The sequence below is a fragment of the Anoplophora glabripennis genome, unplaced genomic scaffold (genome assembly GCF_000390285.2).
Source record: "Anoplophora glabripennis isolate ALB-LARVAE unplaced genomic scaffold, Agla_2.0 scaffold1334, whole genome shotgun sequence".
Classification (NCBI taxonomy): domain Eukaryota; kingdom Metazoa; phylum Arthropoda; class Insecta; order Coleoptera; family Cerambycidae; genus Anoplophora; species Anoplophora glabripennis.
Genome location: NW_019426066.1, coordinates 49,060 through 67,949, shown reverse-complemented (window position 1 = coordinate 67,949; position 18,890 = coordinate 49,060). Strand labels below are relative to the sequence as shown.

General features: G+C 36.5%; 1 protein-coding gene across 1 annotated transcript; it reads left to right on the top strand.

Annotated features, from left to right (window-relative positions):
• The first annotated feature begins 17,055 nt into the window (after nt 1-17,055).
• Nucleotides 17,056-18,207, top strand: LOC108915535 (uncharacterized protein K02A2.6-like). The gene has a single exon (XM_018721591.1). It carries the CDS (start codon nt 17,056-17,058, stop codon nt 18,205-18,207), a length of 1,152 nt encoding a protein of 383 aa, XP_018577107.1.
• Nucleotides 18,208-18,890: the final 683 nt, after the last annotated feature.

Sequence of the window (18,890 nt, the reverse complement as noted above, 5' to 3'; positions counted from 1 at the left end):
AAACCCTAACGTAGATATTAGAATAAGTAAAGAAAATATGTATACAAGCCAAGCGTTAACTACATTCAAAGCAGGTATTTTAGAACCGTATTGTAATCACCTTATGAATTTACACGTTTCAAATCTTGAGCAGATACTTTACGAGTGTCGAAAGTACGATAACGAACAAGCCCAGGTTAGCTTTATGAATTTCATTAGGAATAAATCGAGAAATGCGCCTAGTAAAAAACTAATAAATATTAACAAGCCTAATAATGTAGGCCCTCATAACAGACCAAACTTCTTTAATCAAACCGCAAAGGTTTGCTTATAACCCTAATAATAGCTTTGCGCGGTCACAAAATTTGTATCCTAACAATAACAATAGATATTTGCTAGAGTACAATCAACCCCACCGGCAACCCTTCACCTTCCAACAAAGACCCGCGTCGCAAAATCAACAATCAAGCGTTCCGGGATCTAACGGATCCCGCGTATCACGGTCAACGCCGACACCCATGTCCATCTCCACAAGAAAAACGTATACGCCAATGTCTACCTCTACTAGAAATTCCTATAATGGGCCTCGAAATTATTTTAAAAATTATAATAATAAACCGGTAGTTATTGTAGAAGAATTATTCAATGTCGAGAATCCCGAATTAAACGAAGAAAATTGTCATGTAAACGACAATTACGTAAGTCGAGCTTCGCAAAATAACTATGATTACACTGAGGATCACCACGTGGAAATCAAAATATTCAGGACGAGGCCTTCGAACAAACATCGACTTAAATTCTATAAGCAACAAACCTAAATTACCCTTTATTAGTATTCCCAGTCTAAATTTAAAAATACTAATTGTTTCCGGAGCTTCTAATAGTATAATCAAACCGGAACCGGCTAATAAATATTTTAAAAATTATTTGTACCAGCAACATTTTAGCGTAAAATCTTTAAATCGTGTAGTAAAAAACGACAAAAACATAAGAGTACCCTCTTTTGAAAGAGTTCGGAATAAGTTACAATTTTAAAATGCATGTATTTTACCATGGCATGACAGATTTGACGCGCTAATCGGCAGCCACGATTTTCAGCAACTTGGAGTAAAAATTGATTATAAAAATCAAACTCCAAATCGGTAATAAACGAATCCCGTTTTTCATAGAATTAAATCCGCTAAACTTTAAACCTTTTAAACAGGAGTTAAATGGTGTCATTGAAATACCGGTAAATATTGGGAACGGTCCAGTACTCATACCTGAGATAAGAAACCCTAATCTCTGCATACCCGAGTCAATTGCGTACGCCCGAGAAGGTACTTGTAAAATTCCCTTTGAGGAAGATCGTATAATAGAAATTTACTGCCATGAACAGGTAGACGTAGAACCCTTAGTAAATGTCGATATAAAAAATCCAGATTTAAATACCGGAAGCCTTAAAATCTCACAAGTCATTAGGACGGCTCACTTAAACGAAGAAGAAAAGGCAAAAGTTATTAAATTATGCCATCAGTATAAAGATATATTTTACGATGAAGGTTCGGATTTAAGTTTCACTAACGCTGTAAAACACAGCATCCGCACTACCGATGACAACGCCGTGTATAGCAAATCATATAGATACCCGTACCATTTAAAGCAAGAAATTCAAACTCGAGTTTTACTTGTGAACTTAATTATCAAATAATAAATTCAAAGTATGTTGTTTGTAAGAACAAGCTTTATTCACTTCGTGACAATATTATAATTGAATGGTCTAGATTTACAAAGCGTTTATATATTCATTTAAAAAGCTGACTCTAATATTATTTTATCTCTATGCGATACGGAACCTTCATAACATTTATTATTATGAACTAAGCATTACATTATCAACAAAAAATATATTATACGGGGTATATCACTCCTCCCCCTTTAGAACGGACCATGGGGANTGAAAAATAAAAATTAAATTTTGTGGCTAAATTGTTTGCAGGAATAATTTGTACTAAATTAAACTTACAACTAAAATTTGACTAGAATTGGATCTGATATTTTGCTTGAATTGTTTTTTGGATGTTTTCCTTAACCTAGGTATTCACAATGAATAGCGAGCCTATTGTTCTCAAAGGAATTTCAGAGAGAATAGGTGGGTGAATTACAATAAAGGTCGGAAGGAAAATAATGCTTGACTTACTTTTTGTCGTTGCCTCAGCTGTTTTCTTGATAAGTCTTCAATCAGTGAACGGCCTTGGCTGGTCGGTTGTGATTCTTGTCTTCGAAGATGAGCTTCTAATCGACGGTCACTTCAATGCGTCAATCGACAGTCTTTCACTTCCCGGTTTTTCGTTGTGGAATCGCGGTGTCTTCAACTTAGAAAAGTTTATTTAAATCACTCAAATTCTTCAGAGGTTTAAACGACACACAATCCCGGATCCTCGTCGCCAGTTTTACTTGTGAACTTAATTATCAAATAATAAATTCAAAGTATGTTGTTTGTAAGAACAAGCTTTATTCACTTCGTGACAATATTATAATTGAATGGTCTAGATTTACAAAGCGTTTATATATTCATTTAAAAAGCTGACTCTAATATTATTTTATCTCTATGCGATACGGAACCTTCATAACATTTATTATTATGAACTAAGCATTACATTATCAACAAAAAATATATTATACGGGGTATATCACTCTCGTATAAAAAAGTTATTAGACAACAAAATAATTAGACCATGCAGTAGCCCGGTTTGGATTGTACCAAAAAACTCGACGCGTCGGGAAAGAAAAAATGGAGATTGGTCATAGACTACCGAAAGCTAAACGAAAAGACGGTCGAAGATAAATACCCTCTACTGCGAATTGACGAGATATTGGATAACTTAGGAAAATGCGTTTATTTCACCACTTTAGATTTGGCTCAGGGCTTTCACCAGATCGAGTTAGCACAAGATAGCATAGAAAAAACCGCTTTTTCAGTCAATCATGGACACTACGAATATGTTAAAATGCCCTTTGGCCTGCGTAATGCGCCATCTACATTTCAGAGGGTAATGGACAACGTCCTAAATGTGATGTTCTTTTACTTAGACTGCTCAGGTTCCAGTATAGGGAGTTAGCAATAAAACGGCGCATACAAAATATACATCTATTCAACCAATTTTGTTACCATCTTCTTGCTTAGACAAAAATGTATTGCTCCAATTAATTCTGTTGAAACGGATTTGTTTTCAGTTCAACAATTTGCCTGTCGGCATATTAAATAGAACAATAACAATTTTATAAGTAGTTACACATAATGACAATAAATATCTTAACTACTACAGGGTGTTTAAAACTAAATAATATAATTAATTTGATTTGACCATTACACCTCCCATGGGCAGGAAGAAAAAAAATACATCTGAGCTCATTGATGGATTTTTTTTCCATTCTCAAAGAATTATGAATAGTACAATTTAACTCTATTCTTGCGAACTTCTACTAACTTATTTCCTACTTTAATTACTACATTTGGTGACTTATTTTTTACAATGCTATAGGGACCTTTATAAAGAGGCTCTATTTTATTTCCTAATTCATTTTTTAGCATAACTTTATTACCTGGGCTATAACTTATAGTTTTTGCCTGTTTATCGACTATTTCTTTTCTTTTAACCTTCGATGCAATCAAATTATTTTTTGCATCATTGCACGCTTGTTGTAATCTATATTTTAACTCTGCAGGATAATCATCAAAATTATAGAGTGGATCAATCTTATTATCAGCAATGTTAGAAGGTAGTTTTGCTAATTTACCAAAAATAAGTTCATAAGGTGTGTACTTTGTTTCGGTATGAACTGTGTTATTGTACGCGAAACACCAATATGAGACCCATGAACTCCAAGTATCGGGATGTTTTGCAACTGGAATTCGTAAATAAGCTCCTAAATGTTTATGGGTATTTTCGAGAGAGCCTAGAGTTTCGTGATGATAAGCTGTCGAGTGCAATTTTTTAATTTGTAACAATTTGCATGTTTCATTTAGTGTAGAAGCTAAAAATTCTGTACCGCGATCTGAAACAATTTCTTCAAGAATTCCATAGCGTAGAATAAAGTTTTCCACGAAAGCTTTAGCTACCGTGAGACTTTCTTTATTTTTTAAAGGATATGCCTCTACAAATTTGCTTAATTCACACTGCAATGTCAAAATATAACGATTACCTTCGCAGTCTTCCTCTATAGGTCCAACAAGATCCAGATATATCTTTTGGAACCCAGAAGAAGCTGTGCTAGTTATCGCCATAGGTTCTCTATTAGGAGTGGAATATTTATGTCGCTGACAATCGTCGCATTTTTTGACATACTTTTCCACATCTTTCTGTAAGCCTGTCCAGAAATAACGTTTTTTTATATTATTGTACATACGTCTTATTCCCGCATGTCCTCCGGTAGGTAGTATGTGATAATCATTTAAGATGATATGTCTAGTTTCTAAGTCGCTGATGTTATTAACATCTTTTATTATGGATATTTTCAAAAGTGAATTTTTTATTTGGGTAGAAAATTTTACAAGTTCTTTAAGTAGTAGCGCGCTATCTTTATTCTTAATTATAATTATTTCCGGAATTTCGTATTTTTCATATAAAATGTTCAGGTCTCTCAACGTTTTACCTAAGTTTAACGTTGATCGAGGATCCCGCAACAAATATATTATTCGTGCGTCTTTAACACAAATCAAATTCCCTAATTTACAATCGTACCTATGAAAATTTTTTAACTTATAAAAGTCTGAAGTTGTAATTGATCTTAATTGAAAAGAATTCTTTGGTTGTTTTACCAGTTCTACGACTCCAGGGTGATCAAAGCCTTTTGTCGAAGTCTGTTTCTAAAGTTTGTTGTGCTTTATTTTCAATATTCCTATACTGTGCTCTAGTTATAGCATAAATAGAATTACAAACATTCTTAGTCATATTTTTTAATTCGTCAGATGATATATCAATCCGTGATAATGCATCTGCAACTACGTTGTCTTTCCCTTTAATGTATCTTACCACGAAGTCGTACTCTTCAAGAAGTAGCCTAAATTTCGTTAAATGACTTGACGGATTTGTCATTCCGAATAAATAAATCAATGGCCTATGGTCTGTCAGAATAATAAATTTCCTACCAAATAAATATGGCCTAAAATGTTGTACAGACCAGGTTATAGCCAAAAGCTCTTTGGAAATAACGCTGTAATTTTTCTCGGCTTTATTGAGGGATCTACTTGCATATGCTATTGGTTTATCATCTGAATTTGAGATTACAGCACCGATAGATGATGCTGAGGCATGGGTCTTTAATATAAATACATTATCTTGAGAAAAATTTGGATATTGTAATATAGGGGGGTCCATTATTGCTTGATTTAATAGTTCAAAAGACTGCTGACATTTATCTGTCCATACAAATTTTTGTCCTTTCTTTGATAAATTATTTAAGGGCGCAGCAATATGTGAAAAATTTTTTACAAATTTCCTATAATTGCAAATGCTACGAATCTCTTAGTTTCGTTAGAATCTTTAGGAACCGGATAATTTTTAATAGCTTCAATTTTTGAAGTATCTGGAGAAACTCCATCAGCAGAAATAACGTGCCCTAAATATAAAATATCTTTCTTCAAAAATTCGCATTTGTTTGGATTTAGTTTCAAATTTACGTCTCTTAACCTTTGAAGAACTTTTGTTAAGTTTCTGTTATGATTTATTAAATTATTTCCAAAAACAATAAGATCATCTAAATAGACGAAACAAGATTCATATGTTAGTCCTGACATTGCTACTGACATTGCTCTACTGAAACCATGAGGACTAGACTTGAGTCCTTGTGGTAACCTTCGTAGCCTATATTGTCCCCGATCAGTGGAAAAAGCTGTACATGGTCGGCTGGACGGTTCTAACTCAATTTGGTAATAACCCTGTGATAGGTCAAGGTGTGAAAAATAGACTGCCCCTGACAAAGAGTCCAAAATATCCGTAATATTTGGCAATGGGAACTTGTCATCTTCAATCTGTTTATTCAAAAGCCGATAGTCGATAACGAGTCTCCATTTTTTGGTGCCATTTGATCACTTTTTTTCGGTACAATCAAGACGGGCGAAGACCACGGTGACCTTGTTTCTTCTATAATGCCAGCGCGTAGTATGTCATTTACCTGTCTATCCACTTCTTCTTTTTGTGCAAGTGGTATTCGATAAGGTTTCACATAGACTGGTTTCGTGAATTTTTGTAAATGTATGCGTTCTTTGTAAATATTACTTACTGTAAGCGCATCGTTTTCAAGATGAAATACGTCCGAGTATTTTGCACAAATTTTTTGTAAAGAAACCCGTTCTTCTTTATTCAAATCTTGTGTTTTAATTATATTTAATAGCCTATCTACTCTATTAACTGAATTATTATTATTATTCTGAAAAGTGCATATTTGATAATCTTGCAATCTCTCAATTTTCGGTTTAAAGTTTTTTATAATAATATCCTCGTCCCTGACATTTAATATTCTAACAGGTATCGTATTTCCAGCATCTGGCGTGGCCAGACTAGCTGCAATAAAGACACCTTCACAAATTTCTTCCGGCACAACCACACAATTTTCTGAAATGTCTACCTGAAAATAACATATTTGTTCGCATCTCGCGGAGATGGATTTACAATACGGGTAGTTACTTTGCATGGGAATTGAAATTTTATCGTTTCTTAGCCACAATGAAAGTGATAGTTTTTCGTAATTAATATTCGCTGAACCTACGATTCCATGCCAGTCAGTGTCAAGGCCGTTAATTACTACAAACTCATGACATAGCATAAATTTATTTACACACATCGTAATGTTAACTGAACCTTCTGCTTTTATTAACCCAGATATACCATTTAATTTTGTTCTAACAGAAGTATTTATGATTTCATCACTGGATAAATATTTTTGAAAAATAACACTAACAGATGCTCCTGTGTCTACCAAAAGTTTTAATTTAGAGTTTTTGTAATCGAATTCTACAAAATTTAACCCATTTAAATTATGTAATTTATTTTCATACATTTGTTTATTACAGAGGGCCTCGAAAAAATGTCCCAGCTGATGCGTTTTGTGAGTTTACTGTTTCTAAATCTGAACTACTCTGAGGGCTATTATCTAAATTCGAAATATGATATAGGTGTGAATTATTATTCCTAAATCGATTATCTCTTCCTCGACTTCTAAAATTACCTCTATTAAAATTTGTATTCCTATAACTATTAGAATTTCCCCTGGTGTAGCCATAGTTATTTTGTGATCTATTGAATTTGCAATTATTTCCCTTATTTTGGTTATTTGACGTATTAGGATGTGTATATCCTCTGGAAAACCTGTTATTATGAGAACCTCGCCTGAATTGTTTATTAGTGTGAGCGTAAAATATTTGATCTCGTGTAGGTAATTCCTCGTCTTTAGCTCTTTGGATGGCTTCACTTAATTTACTGTAATTACGCGCCTTTACTACCGTTCTTAAGTCACTATTTCGTAAACCATTCGCAAATGCGTTAATCGCCAGTTTTTCATTTACTCCGTTTAAAATTTGAACAGCGTCTTCTGTACCTTCGCTTTGTGTTATTGTAAGGTCTACAAATAAGTTTTCAATTAAACTGCCGAATTCCTCGATAGTTTTGTTACCTTGCTTTGCATTACTTAATTTTGAGGATAATGCTGGCGCCGACTTTTTAGTTATAAAATGGTTCCTTATATCAGTAATTAGGTCCGCGTTAGAATCGTACGTTTTGTTTAATCTAATTTTCGCATTTTGTGACAATCTAGTTTTTAAAATATATGTTGTTAATAATTTCTTTCCCGTTTGGTTTAATATAGCGTCATATAATTCGATGGCATCGATTAGCTGTTTAGTTACATTTTCATTACCGTTCATCTCAGGCAATAAAGTTGCTGCTGTTTTTAAATAATAATTTTCCGCCATTTTGTTGTCTTCCTGTTTTATTGTCTTCCGAACGATCTGAGTCGGAGGAATCTGAATTTGACTGAGTATTGAAGTTAGCTGAATTTTGATTCACCGTCTCAGGTTGCTCTGCGAGAGACAAAGCCTTTCTGTCATCTAAAATTTTACTAGTAGCCTCTAAATATTTGTTTATAGCATCCGCAAAACCCTTAATTTCATCTTTTACTTTTATATCTAAATTAGATTTATTACATATGTCCTTTAACTTAACAAAATTATTTCTTAGTTTATCTAATTTCCTAAACTTACGGTTTATCACTTTAATGTCTTTTCTTCGTGCACTATTGTCTTTAATTATGTTCCGATAGAATACCTTTATTTCCTCCAATAAATATCTAAATTCATTTCCATTTGACATTTAGTTCATAAATTATTATTAATAGTAGGTATTTCTTGATCATTACCTAAAAACCTATAAAGAATCCTGGATATTCCCTTAGACGACCTCCTGACTTCTAGTAACTTCTGCTCTTATCTTCTTTTCCAATCTTTTTTTGCATTTTCCAAAACAATAAACCATGATAACTATGCAACCCATTATAATTACTGTGGCTTCTATGGCAATTTTTACTGAAAATCCATTTCCAGTTCCAACTGTATTGCCTCCACTATTCCCGGCTTGGGCAATAATAACTTCTTCCTTTGACTGCGATTTTCCCATTTTTTCCCATTTGATTTTAATTTAGCTTTCTCCCTTATACTGACTGCAGGATCGCCATGTGATGTTCTTTTACTTAGAACTGCTCAGATTCCAGTATAGGGAGTTAGCAATAAAACGGCGCATACAAAATATACATCTATTCAACCAATTTCGTTACCGTCTTCTTGCTTAGACAAAAGTGTGTTGCTCCAATTAATTCTGTTGAAACGGATTTGTTTTCAGTTCAACAATTTGCCAGTCGGCATATTAAATAGAACAATAACAATTATAAGTAGTTACACATAATGACAATAAATATCTTAACTATTACAGGGTGTTTAAAACTAAATAATATAATTAATTTGATTTGACCATCACATAAAAGAATATCTGTACAAATTCTGTTTCGTTTATATGGATGACGTAATATTTTCGAAATCTTTGCATGAACACTTAGTCCACATTAAACAGATTTTCGACAAATTCAAAATGTTTAACCTTAAGATACAATTGGATAAGTCGGAATTTCTATGCAACAAGTTGCTTTCCTAGGCCATGTTATAACCCCGGAAGGTATAAGACCGAACCCCGCGAAAATTAAAGCCGTGCAAGAATATCCCTTACCGAAAACCACGAAAAAGATAAAATCTTTCCTCAGGTTAGTCGGTTACTACAAACGGTTCGTTCAGAATTTTGCAAAAATAGTGTCCCCTTTTACTAGTTGCTTGAAAAAAGGTACAAAGTTAGATTACAACGACGCCCAGTATCAAGAAGCCTTTGCCAAATGCAAACAAATTTTAACCAATGCACCCGTACTAGCATACCCGGATTTCGAAAAAACATTCCACTTAACTTCAGACGCAAGCAATATAGCCATAGGCGGCGTATTATCGCAAAACAACCACTCTGTCGCGTTTTACTCGAGAACGTTAAACTCGGCTGAGAGAAATTACTCAACCATAGAGAAAGAACTCCTCTCAATTATAGAAAACACTAGGCATTTTAGACCTTACCTATTCGGTAAACGATTCATCAGAGAAACTGATCATAAACCCCTAGTTTGGCTTTTCTCATTAAAATACCCGAATTCGCGACTAACAAAATGGAGACTAAAACTCGAAGAGTTCGACTATCAAGTACAATACAAGAAAGGCAAGGATAACGTTGTAGCTGACGCCCTTTCCAGAATCGATCTAAACAATAACGAACTTTCCTCCGATAGCAGTCAAGCAGACGATGACGCTGATTTGTTATCTTGCCGCAAGTTGACGCAGACGAGGAATTACCGCCCACTGACGCCGACGAAATCTTGCAAGAAATTTCGCAAGGAGCAGACGGAGCGAGTACTCAACATACCGCTATCGAAAACCCCGTATTCACACTAAAAATCTCAGATAATCCGCTAAATCACTTCGTAAATAGACTAGAACTAAAGCGAGGCGACGAATATAAAATAAATTATTCAAAACCATTTAAAAAGAATCACTATCTAATAAGCATTAGAAACGGCCAAGAACACGCAAATATAGCTCAGGCTCTAAAAGAGGTATTAGATCCAAAAAACCTTTACGGTATTTACTTCCACGATACAGACATAGAAACCATATTTATTAAGGCTTGTACCGCATTATTTAATAACTGGTTTAAAATCGTAAAAAGTAACATCCTTTGTAAGGATACAGAAAAATCCGAACATCAGAATAAGATAATATCCGAGTACCACGACAAGAACCACAACGGCATAATTGAAACTTATAACCACCTAAAAACCAAATACTATTGGCCGGATATTAGAACCAAAATTAACAAAATAATAAACGAGTGCGAAGTTTGTCTACAAAGCAAATACGAGCGGCACCCCTATAATATAAAGTTTTCGGGACCATTGCTAGCAAAGCGACCCTTTGACGAGTTCACATAGACACCTTTAGTTTCGACAACGCGAAATTCTTAACGGTAATAGATCTATTTTCAAAATACACTCAAGCTTACTATGTCGAAGATCTATCAGGTATTACGATATTAAACAAATTACGTCACTATTTTGCAAACCACAACTACGCTAAGAAAATAGTATGCGACGAGGGCAAGGAATTCAAAAATCACGTCCTTCAAGAATATTGTAAATTATTCAAAATTGACTTACATTTTACTACAAACTACAACTCAAGCTCAAATTCACCCATTGAACTTTATTAGAGAAAATACGCATAATTAAATTAAATAATAGTAATGAATCTCCCCGAAATATAATGATAACGCCAGTACTGATCTATAACCAATCAGTTCACTCCGCCACTGGTAATACATCTTTTACCTTATTGTACGGACCAAACGAAAATCTAAACGCGCACGAGTTAGATTTAGATTTGTCTATCTATGAAGCGTATAACGATAGAAGGAAACAAGAGTTAATGCCAATTTACGAACAAATATACCAAAAACAACTTGAGAAAGGTAGGCGAAACATAGAAAAACAGAACCGAAACAAGGAAGACCCGGTAGAAATTAATGAACCCATAGTTTATTTCAAAAAACCGAAAATACGTAAAGCGGACCCCTGTTACGCTAAAGTAAACGTAACCAGTATACGGAGAAATAAAATCAAAGGGGTTAGAGATAAAACCAAGTTACCCGCAAACATTCACGCGAGAAAAATAAAGAAAATAAGGAAGACATTTTCTATACAGAACCGCCCTCCTAGCGACGAGCCAGGGCCTTCAAGTCGAGATGACTGAAAGCAATGGATATTTCCTCGAAGAATTGGGTACTTCAAAGACTATAAACCATTATCATAGATTTTACTTTTATTTTAATTTAAGTAACATAGAAAGTAGCTATAATAATCTTCTATCTAATAGTTATATTTTAGAAATTAAGGGTTTAAATAGAAACGACTCCACATTATCGTTAATAAATATTTTAAAGGATAATTGTTTACAAATAGAATAACAATTAGAAAAATTTAACTATCGTGACAAACGAGCCTTAGAATTTTTGGGATCAGCAATCAGGTACGTCACAGGTAATTTAGATCAGGACGACCTAAAAGATATTAACAATAACCTCCGTCATTTATTCTTTAACCAAGATAAAATAGTAAAACAAATGGACAAATACACGTCCTTCGCAAACCATATTACCGATCGATACGCTACTGATTTAAGAACCATACAGGAAAATATAAATACATCTCTCGTAGCCTTGTCAAAAATAAGTAACAAATTTAATCACGAACTATTAATACAATACAATATTTTCCTCTCGCAAAAGTTATTAGAAAGCATTAAGAATATTCAGAGAACAGTAAGTCTAGCTTCTAACGATATAACCAACTTAGAAATTATCAGCGCAACGGAAGCAAAAGAAATAATAAAGTCACTGAAAGATGATTTACAAAAAGGAAGAATTACTGGAATTAGACTCCACACATTTATTTAAGATAATAGAATTTTCAAAATTCAAAATCTTATCTGTCAATAAAATAATAACATGTATATTGTATATCCCTATACTATCCCCTCATCCCTATAATTATCAAAGAGTGTATCCTATACCTGGAAAAGGTGATGAAGTATTACTACCGCCGGCTAAATACAGACTTTTAAGTGCCATCGAAGAATTTTGGACAAACGAAGTGTATGCAACAATTGAAAAACAGGTACTATGTGCAAGCAAACTAACCAAGGATAGGTGCTCCGTAATTGATAACACGAACTGTAATTTTGTGCTTGCAAAGAACAATTACAGGTTGACTGTGCAACTAGACAATAACAAAATATTAATGTCCCGTAAAGACCCAGCTAAAGTTATCGAGGAATGTAAGGGACATCTGTCTCAAACTACCGTTAAAAATAATGTCTTATTATCCTCGAAAAATAATTGTAAACTAATGATTGATAATGTAATAAAGAAAAGTTGTGCACTGAGAACAACTGTCAAATGCGTACTGTTTATTTCACTAAACATCAACCAACTATTTATAAGAAAATACGCGTTTTAACGTTTTTGCAAAATAAAAAAGGGGCTAAAAAACAAAACATTCCATATCTCCGCAACCGTTACTTTGCGGACCCATGTTTATTGCGACTTTTCTGCTTATTTTGGTTCATACTATTACCTCCTTAAATATTTTACACTCTTTTTTTAACACCCTGTATGTAGGTTTATTAAAGGTAACGTTAAATCGTTTTATTTCAATTATAACCATGTTTTAATCAAAAATTGTACAACTGAAAATTTGGTTTTGAAATATAATAATTTGCACCATATTTACCTGAGTAGTTTGTTTTAAATTGCGATAATGAATACTTAATATATTTTTTTATCAATGTGGTTAGTAATTTTGTAATTTTAGATTTTGATGTTGGAGGTACTAAATGTATATCATTTACCGATTCAAAATTACTTTGTGGTAAAGCAGAACACATTGCTGAACCATATAAATTATTCACATCAAAATACATTAGCTAAAAGGAGAACATCTGTTTTTAGATAAAGTTCGGCATATTCGTAAATTTTTAATATAAAATGTAAAATACATTACTGGCATGTTTATAGTCAGCGTCGAAGAATTATTGATATTATTAAAAACTTACTAAAATTTTACTTTCCTTAGGCGATAATTGTTCTTCCAGCAATTTATTCGAACTATCGAGGTAGTCATAAAGAAATATACCTTTTCGTTGAAGTAGTTTTGTATCTTCGCGACAATACTTTCTAGTTATAACTTTTTGATCTTTTTCTGAATAAAAGCATAATTTATCAATACTTCGTGCCATAAATCTGAGTGAGTCTAGAAATCTAAAATTAAATTTTGTATTGTTAATATACTTTGTAAATAGATATATTTTTCTTTATTTACAGGAAGTAAGTTTGTATTTCCCATGACTTCTACACTAAGAGCTTTAATAATAAAATGGCTGTCATATCCACTTAAATTCTAAAAAATTTCTGTTATTGCATGACTATGTTGATAATGAATGTTACAAAAATTATCAGCACAACCTCTATATTTGCCTGTAAGTCCACAATGGTCTCTAACCTTTATTTCTGTATCTATAAATGGTTTCGAACAAAATCTTGATAACTGAAATTCTTTTTCTCCCTCAGCAGTCATATTTAAAGGAAGCCTATTATATAAAATATTATTAATTTGAAAAGCTATTATTTCAAGTTCCATTGGACACAATCTTTACCTGAATATGATTCAAATTTGGAAATATTGTCATCATATGAACATTTTAAATAGTAGGCCAAACTAAATGGATCATGCTTTTGATACCTGCTTTTTGTATTGGTCGCCTTAGGATCATTATATTTTTCAAGTATACTTTCCAAGTCTGCGTATATTATGAAGGGAACCTTTTCTTTATTTTTGAAATTTTTAAATTTTAAAGTGATTCGAGTTTTGGAAGGTAATGTTATTTTTGTTTTATTTAAATTTTGACATTCTATCATGTGCTTTTCTGGGCTATTTGTTGTTTTTACATGATTCAAACAACTTTCGCAAAGTAACTTTGTTTTACATCAGCTGTTTGTCGACAGCAAACGAGATAAATTTTGAATTAAAGCAAAATGTTTACGCGCCTGAACATTTTTAGAATCAACAATAGAAGCAAATTTAGACGAGGTGTAAAATTATTTTTACTAAGACAAAGAGGAACTATCGATTTGGTTTCTCACTATCCACTGTAAAAATTTAGGGACACCACGTAAATTTATTGGAAATTCTATACTATTCTATTTTAAAATTATACAAAAATGTGGGTATGACATGCTTCTGTTTGGATTTTTGGAAAGTAGCTGGATGTTGTCCACGAACACGGTGGTTCCCGTTTGGCGATGGTGACGTGGTTGGAGGTATCCCTAAGAATCCCCAGGACACGCTGGATGTGTGCAGGAAGCGTTTCTGCACGGCCGCGGCTGCTTCTGCGGGTGTCGGGTTCGGCTCGCGTTGTGGAACGATAGGTGTAGGGTTCCCCTTAATTAATACGTAAAGGGGAACTTGTTAACGAATTCTTTTTTCCCTATTTTGTGGAATGGCAGACCAAACCGTGCCACAAGCTGAGGGGAACAGCTTTAATATACCCCGAAGGGTCGCTGATACTCAGTACTACTACTATTTAAAAATTGGTAGCGATTACTCGTCACTAAAGGAGCGGACAATGAGAGGCTATTCGATTCAAACACTATAATACAAGTGTGAAGACCAACTCAGAGATGCTTCTCGTGTCAAGTCTCGACTGAGAGTGAGCTACCGAGGCAAAACACGGTGTAACGCCGCCGCTCCCCTATGCCGTAAATTGGGGGTGGCGAAGTCCACCCCCGGCGCGGTTAAGCGTGCCCCGCTAGCTCGAATGCCGGTTAAGACTATCTCTCGTGCGCGCTGGTCACCGACGCCGTACGATGCGATGTAACCTGGATCCATAGTCAGACGCGAAACCTTTGCGAAATTCTTTTTAAAATGCTGACGAAGTCCTCGAATTCTTTATAAGTTATCCTAAGATAACTGGGGGTGAAGCTATTTACAGCTAACTTCAAACTTGGATCTAAGATCTCTTTTCAACTTGGTTTATGGTTGTTCTTTTCCCTTGGAGATTTATGTTTGTTTTTCTCCCAATTTTCTTTTGGCCTTTTTCTTTTTTTATTATTTTTCTTTATTTTCCCAAAGGAACTTTCTTTTTCCTTTATTCCCTTTTTTCTCTTTTTTTCTTATCCAAGAAAATAAACTTATGTGTTCCCCTTAATATTACTACCTAGGTCCCAGACCTATCAATAAAACGAATTCTTATCTTTAAGTACACCAGGACAACTTAGCCAAAGCCTCTCTGGGGAGCTTTATGCACAACGATGCCCTGAATCGAAGTGAGCTCCCGAGCCTGCGTATAGTGTCGTCGACGATTTTTGCGAAATCTGCAAAATATTGAACGTGAAATAGTTTTATTAAAGCAACCTAACTTCCGTGGCCTGGGATTGGTCCAAACGACGTTTTGGGGCGGAGCCTCCCGTCCGCCAGATTAGATAAATACGCCGGGCGGAATTAGGTTTGCGAGCACTTATGATATGGGTGTCCCTGAGGTGTGCTGTCAAAAAATGTAAATTTGGCATGGAATCCTTAAATTATCTGGGATACAAAGTTACAGCGGCTCACAACGAAACTCAGGGGAAACACTTACAGAAAATCCAGGATTTTGAAACACCGACGACGACTAAGGAGTTGCAACGATTTCTAGGTATTGCAAACTGGCTGCGTGAGTATGTGCCGGGATTTTCACAACTCACAGGCCCCATGACGGACTTATTGGGAAAAAGGAAGTTCCAGTGGAACCCTAAAGCTGAAGAAGCCTTTCGACAATTGAAAGAAGTGCTAAAGAACCCCCTAAAGTTACATAGACCCGACCCGAATAAAAGATTCGTTTTACAAACCGATGCGAGTATGGTGGGGATGGGCGCGGTCTTATACCAAGAGGGAGAGCAGGCAGAGAAGTTGGTGATATCCTGCGCAAGTGCAAAGTTCTCGCGAGCGGAAGCGAAATACCACGCTAACGAACAGGAGGTGTTAGCAGTGGTGTGGGCTTGCCGGAAATATCGTCCATTGCTAGAAGGAAGAGAATTTTTACTCCGCACGGATAGTCGGGCCTTGTGTTGGTTAAGCAAATATCAAGATGAAAGAGCCAAACTTACCCGGTATGCCCTGCTCCTCCAGGAGTTTAAGTTCCAAGTAGAGCATTGTCCCGGTCGTACCAACAATTTGCCAGATTTCATGAGCAGGAATCCTGGTAATGAGGAAATGCTCCCTTTGGAAGAAGAAAGGATGAGTCCGCCCGCGCCGCCACCTGAAAAAGAAAAAAAAGATATACCGTTAATATTGCAGTCTGCTGGTCAAGAAGACGGAACGACTGTTATCACCCATTCAAGAGTACCCCCCATTTGCGTCCAACAATTGACTTTAACACAAATTGATGAGGAAGTTCAACGACCGTTATATGAACGGATAATCACCGCCCAACAGGAAAGCCCAGAATATGGAGAAACCCGATTACGTATCCAACGTCTTCAAGCCGGCGAAGAAGAAGCCGACCTCCCATGGAAGAAGACGTTAAGAGACCAGTATGTTGTTCGGAATGGCTTAGTGTGGTATGCGGGTGATGGTGAAGAAGGTCTGCGGCTAGTAGTTCCCATCAATTTCTGGAGAGAAGTTATACATCAGTACCACGATAGTGTCGAGGCGGGACACCCTGGAAGGGACGAGACGATAAGAAAGATCGCGTCCTTATACTATTGGCCCGCCATGAAGAAGCAATTAAAGACATACGTACGACACTGTCTTATCTGTGCAGCGACTAAACATGGCGGTGCCTGGCAAGAACGCGCTCCATTAAAGCCCCGCCCCCCAAGACGCCCGTGGTAGGTCGTAAGTGTGGACGTGATGGGACCTTATGAGATGACAACCAAGAAAAACAGATATCTGTTAGTATTAGTCGACGTTTGCTCGAAATGGACGGAAGCCATAGCAATACCAAAAATGACACCTAGGATTTTGATAAATTTTTGTGAACAAACATTCAAAAGATGGGGGTATCCCGAGATGCTTATCAGCGATAATGGCCCCACTTTTAAGAGCAACTTGTGGGGAAGATATCTCCAACAAAAGTATATAATACAATACTTCTCCCCAGTCTATCATCAGCGCGCCAATCCGGTGGAAAGGAGGAATCAGGAACTGAAAAAACTCCTCCGGATTGGCTGCCAACAGACCAACGAAAATCGCTGGGACGAACTAGTGGAACAAGCCTTGGCTACGTTAAGAAATCGAGTTAATTCGTCCACGGGCGTGAGCCCAAGTGTCGCATTATTGGGGGCCCCCTTGACCCAACCAGGTGAATGGCAACACCCTCAAGTCCGAAGGCCGGTTAGAAATGATCCGATCCATCGAGAGGAAAGATTGCGAGAAATTCGCAGGAATCAAGAAGCCTTCAATAGAAAGGAGTACCCCAGGGATGATCGACCCAAGGTTCAGTTCCGGGTTGGGGATCGAGTACTGACCCGGAACCCGGTGGGTGTACGGTCTCCCCTGGGGCCTCCCTGGATTGGACCGTATGTTATTGTGAGGGTTTGTGGGCTGAATGTCTACGAAGTCAATCGTCTGACATCCCAGGTGTTGTTACACATTGATGATCTTAGGCCGTGGACCGGGGGTCCACAAGTGGAAGATGATGGTGAAGACCCCATGCACCTACCCAGGCAAGAAGATGGCCCAGAACCCAATCAATTGACCGATCCACCTGTTGAAGAGGAAAATAGTCTGACCGAATCCGATACTGACGAAGAGGAAGATAGTGTGACCGATCCTGATCCTGAACCAGTAAATCCTCCAATGAGAAGGTTAGAGATCCCAAGGAAAAGAACAGCGGGGAGACCGTTGCCCCTCAACCTGGACCTTCAGGGATGCCCCGAAAAACTATGTCAAATCAACGACTGGAAGACCACGATGACACCCGAACTACTACCCGAGAAGACCGTACGAGTGCGGATGCAGACCAGGCGGCCAGGAGTATGCGACAGGATGGAGGAGCTATTGCGGGAATTTACTTAAGCAGGGAAGTATATGTTCCTCCTCCTAACCCTGTCATTAATACTGGCCCCTCTTTTGCAGTTGACGAGCGAGAAGCGGTTATGGAAGTCGCTGGAGATGTGACCCGGAAGGACCGGGTAACCATCGAGGACTTGGAGGAGGATGGATACCCAAGAAAACCTACCACGGCGGTCCCAATCGTAGGGTTGTATCCATAGCATTGTTGTTGTTGCGTAATATATCTGTGTGTATGAACATATACGTATATAATTGTAAAGTTTGCTAACTGTACGAAACGCCTAGGAATAGTCGTCTTCAAGGGGGGTGGTGTCGTCGGCGGCGACGATTTTTGCGAAATCTGCAAAATATTGAACGTGAAATAGTTTTATTAAAGCAACCTAACTTCCGTGGCCTGGGATTGGTCCAAACGACGTTTTGGGGCGGAGCCTCCCGTCCGCCAGATTAGATAAATACGCCGGGCGGAATTAGGTTTGCGAGCACTTATGATATGTCTTCGAGCCTACGTGCATCGGTGTTGAACGTTGATTTCTGTAGATTGAAAGAGTTTAGATTATTTTAAAGCGAATATTGGGTGATTGCGAGACCGCAATTATAACTAGCCAAAAAATTTGTTCGTTTTCTTTGTTGATATTATTATCTACGACACCACTAGAGGTGGTGGAGAGCCGCGTGGAACGCGTGTC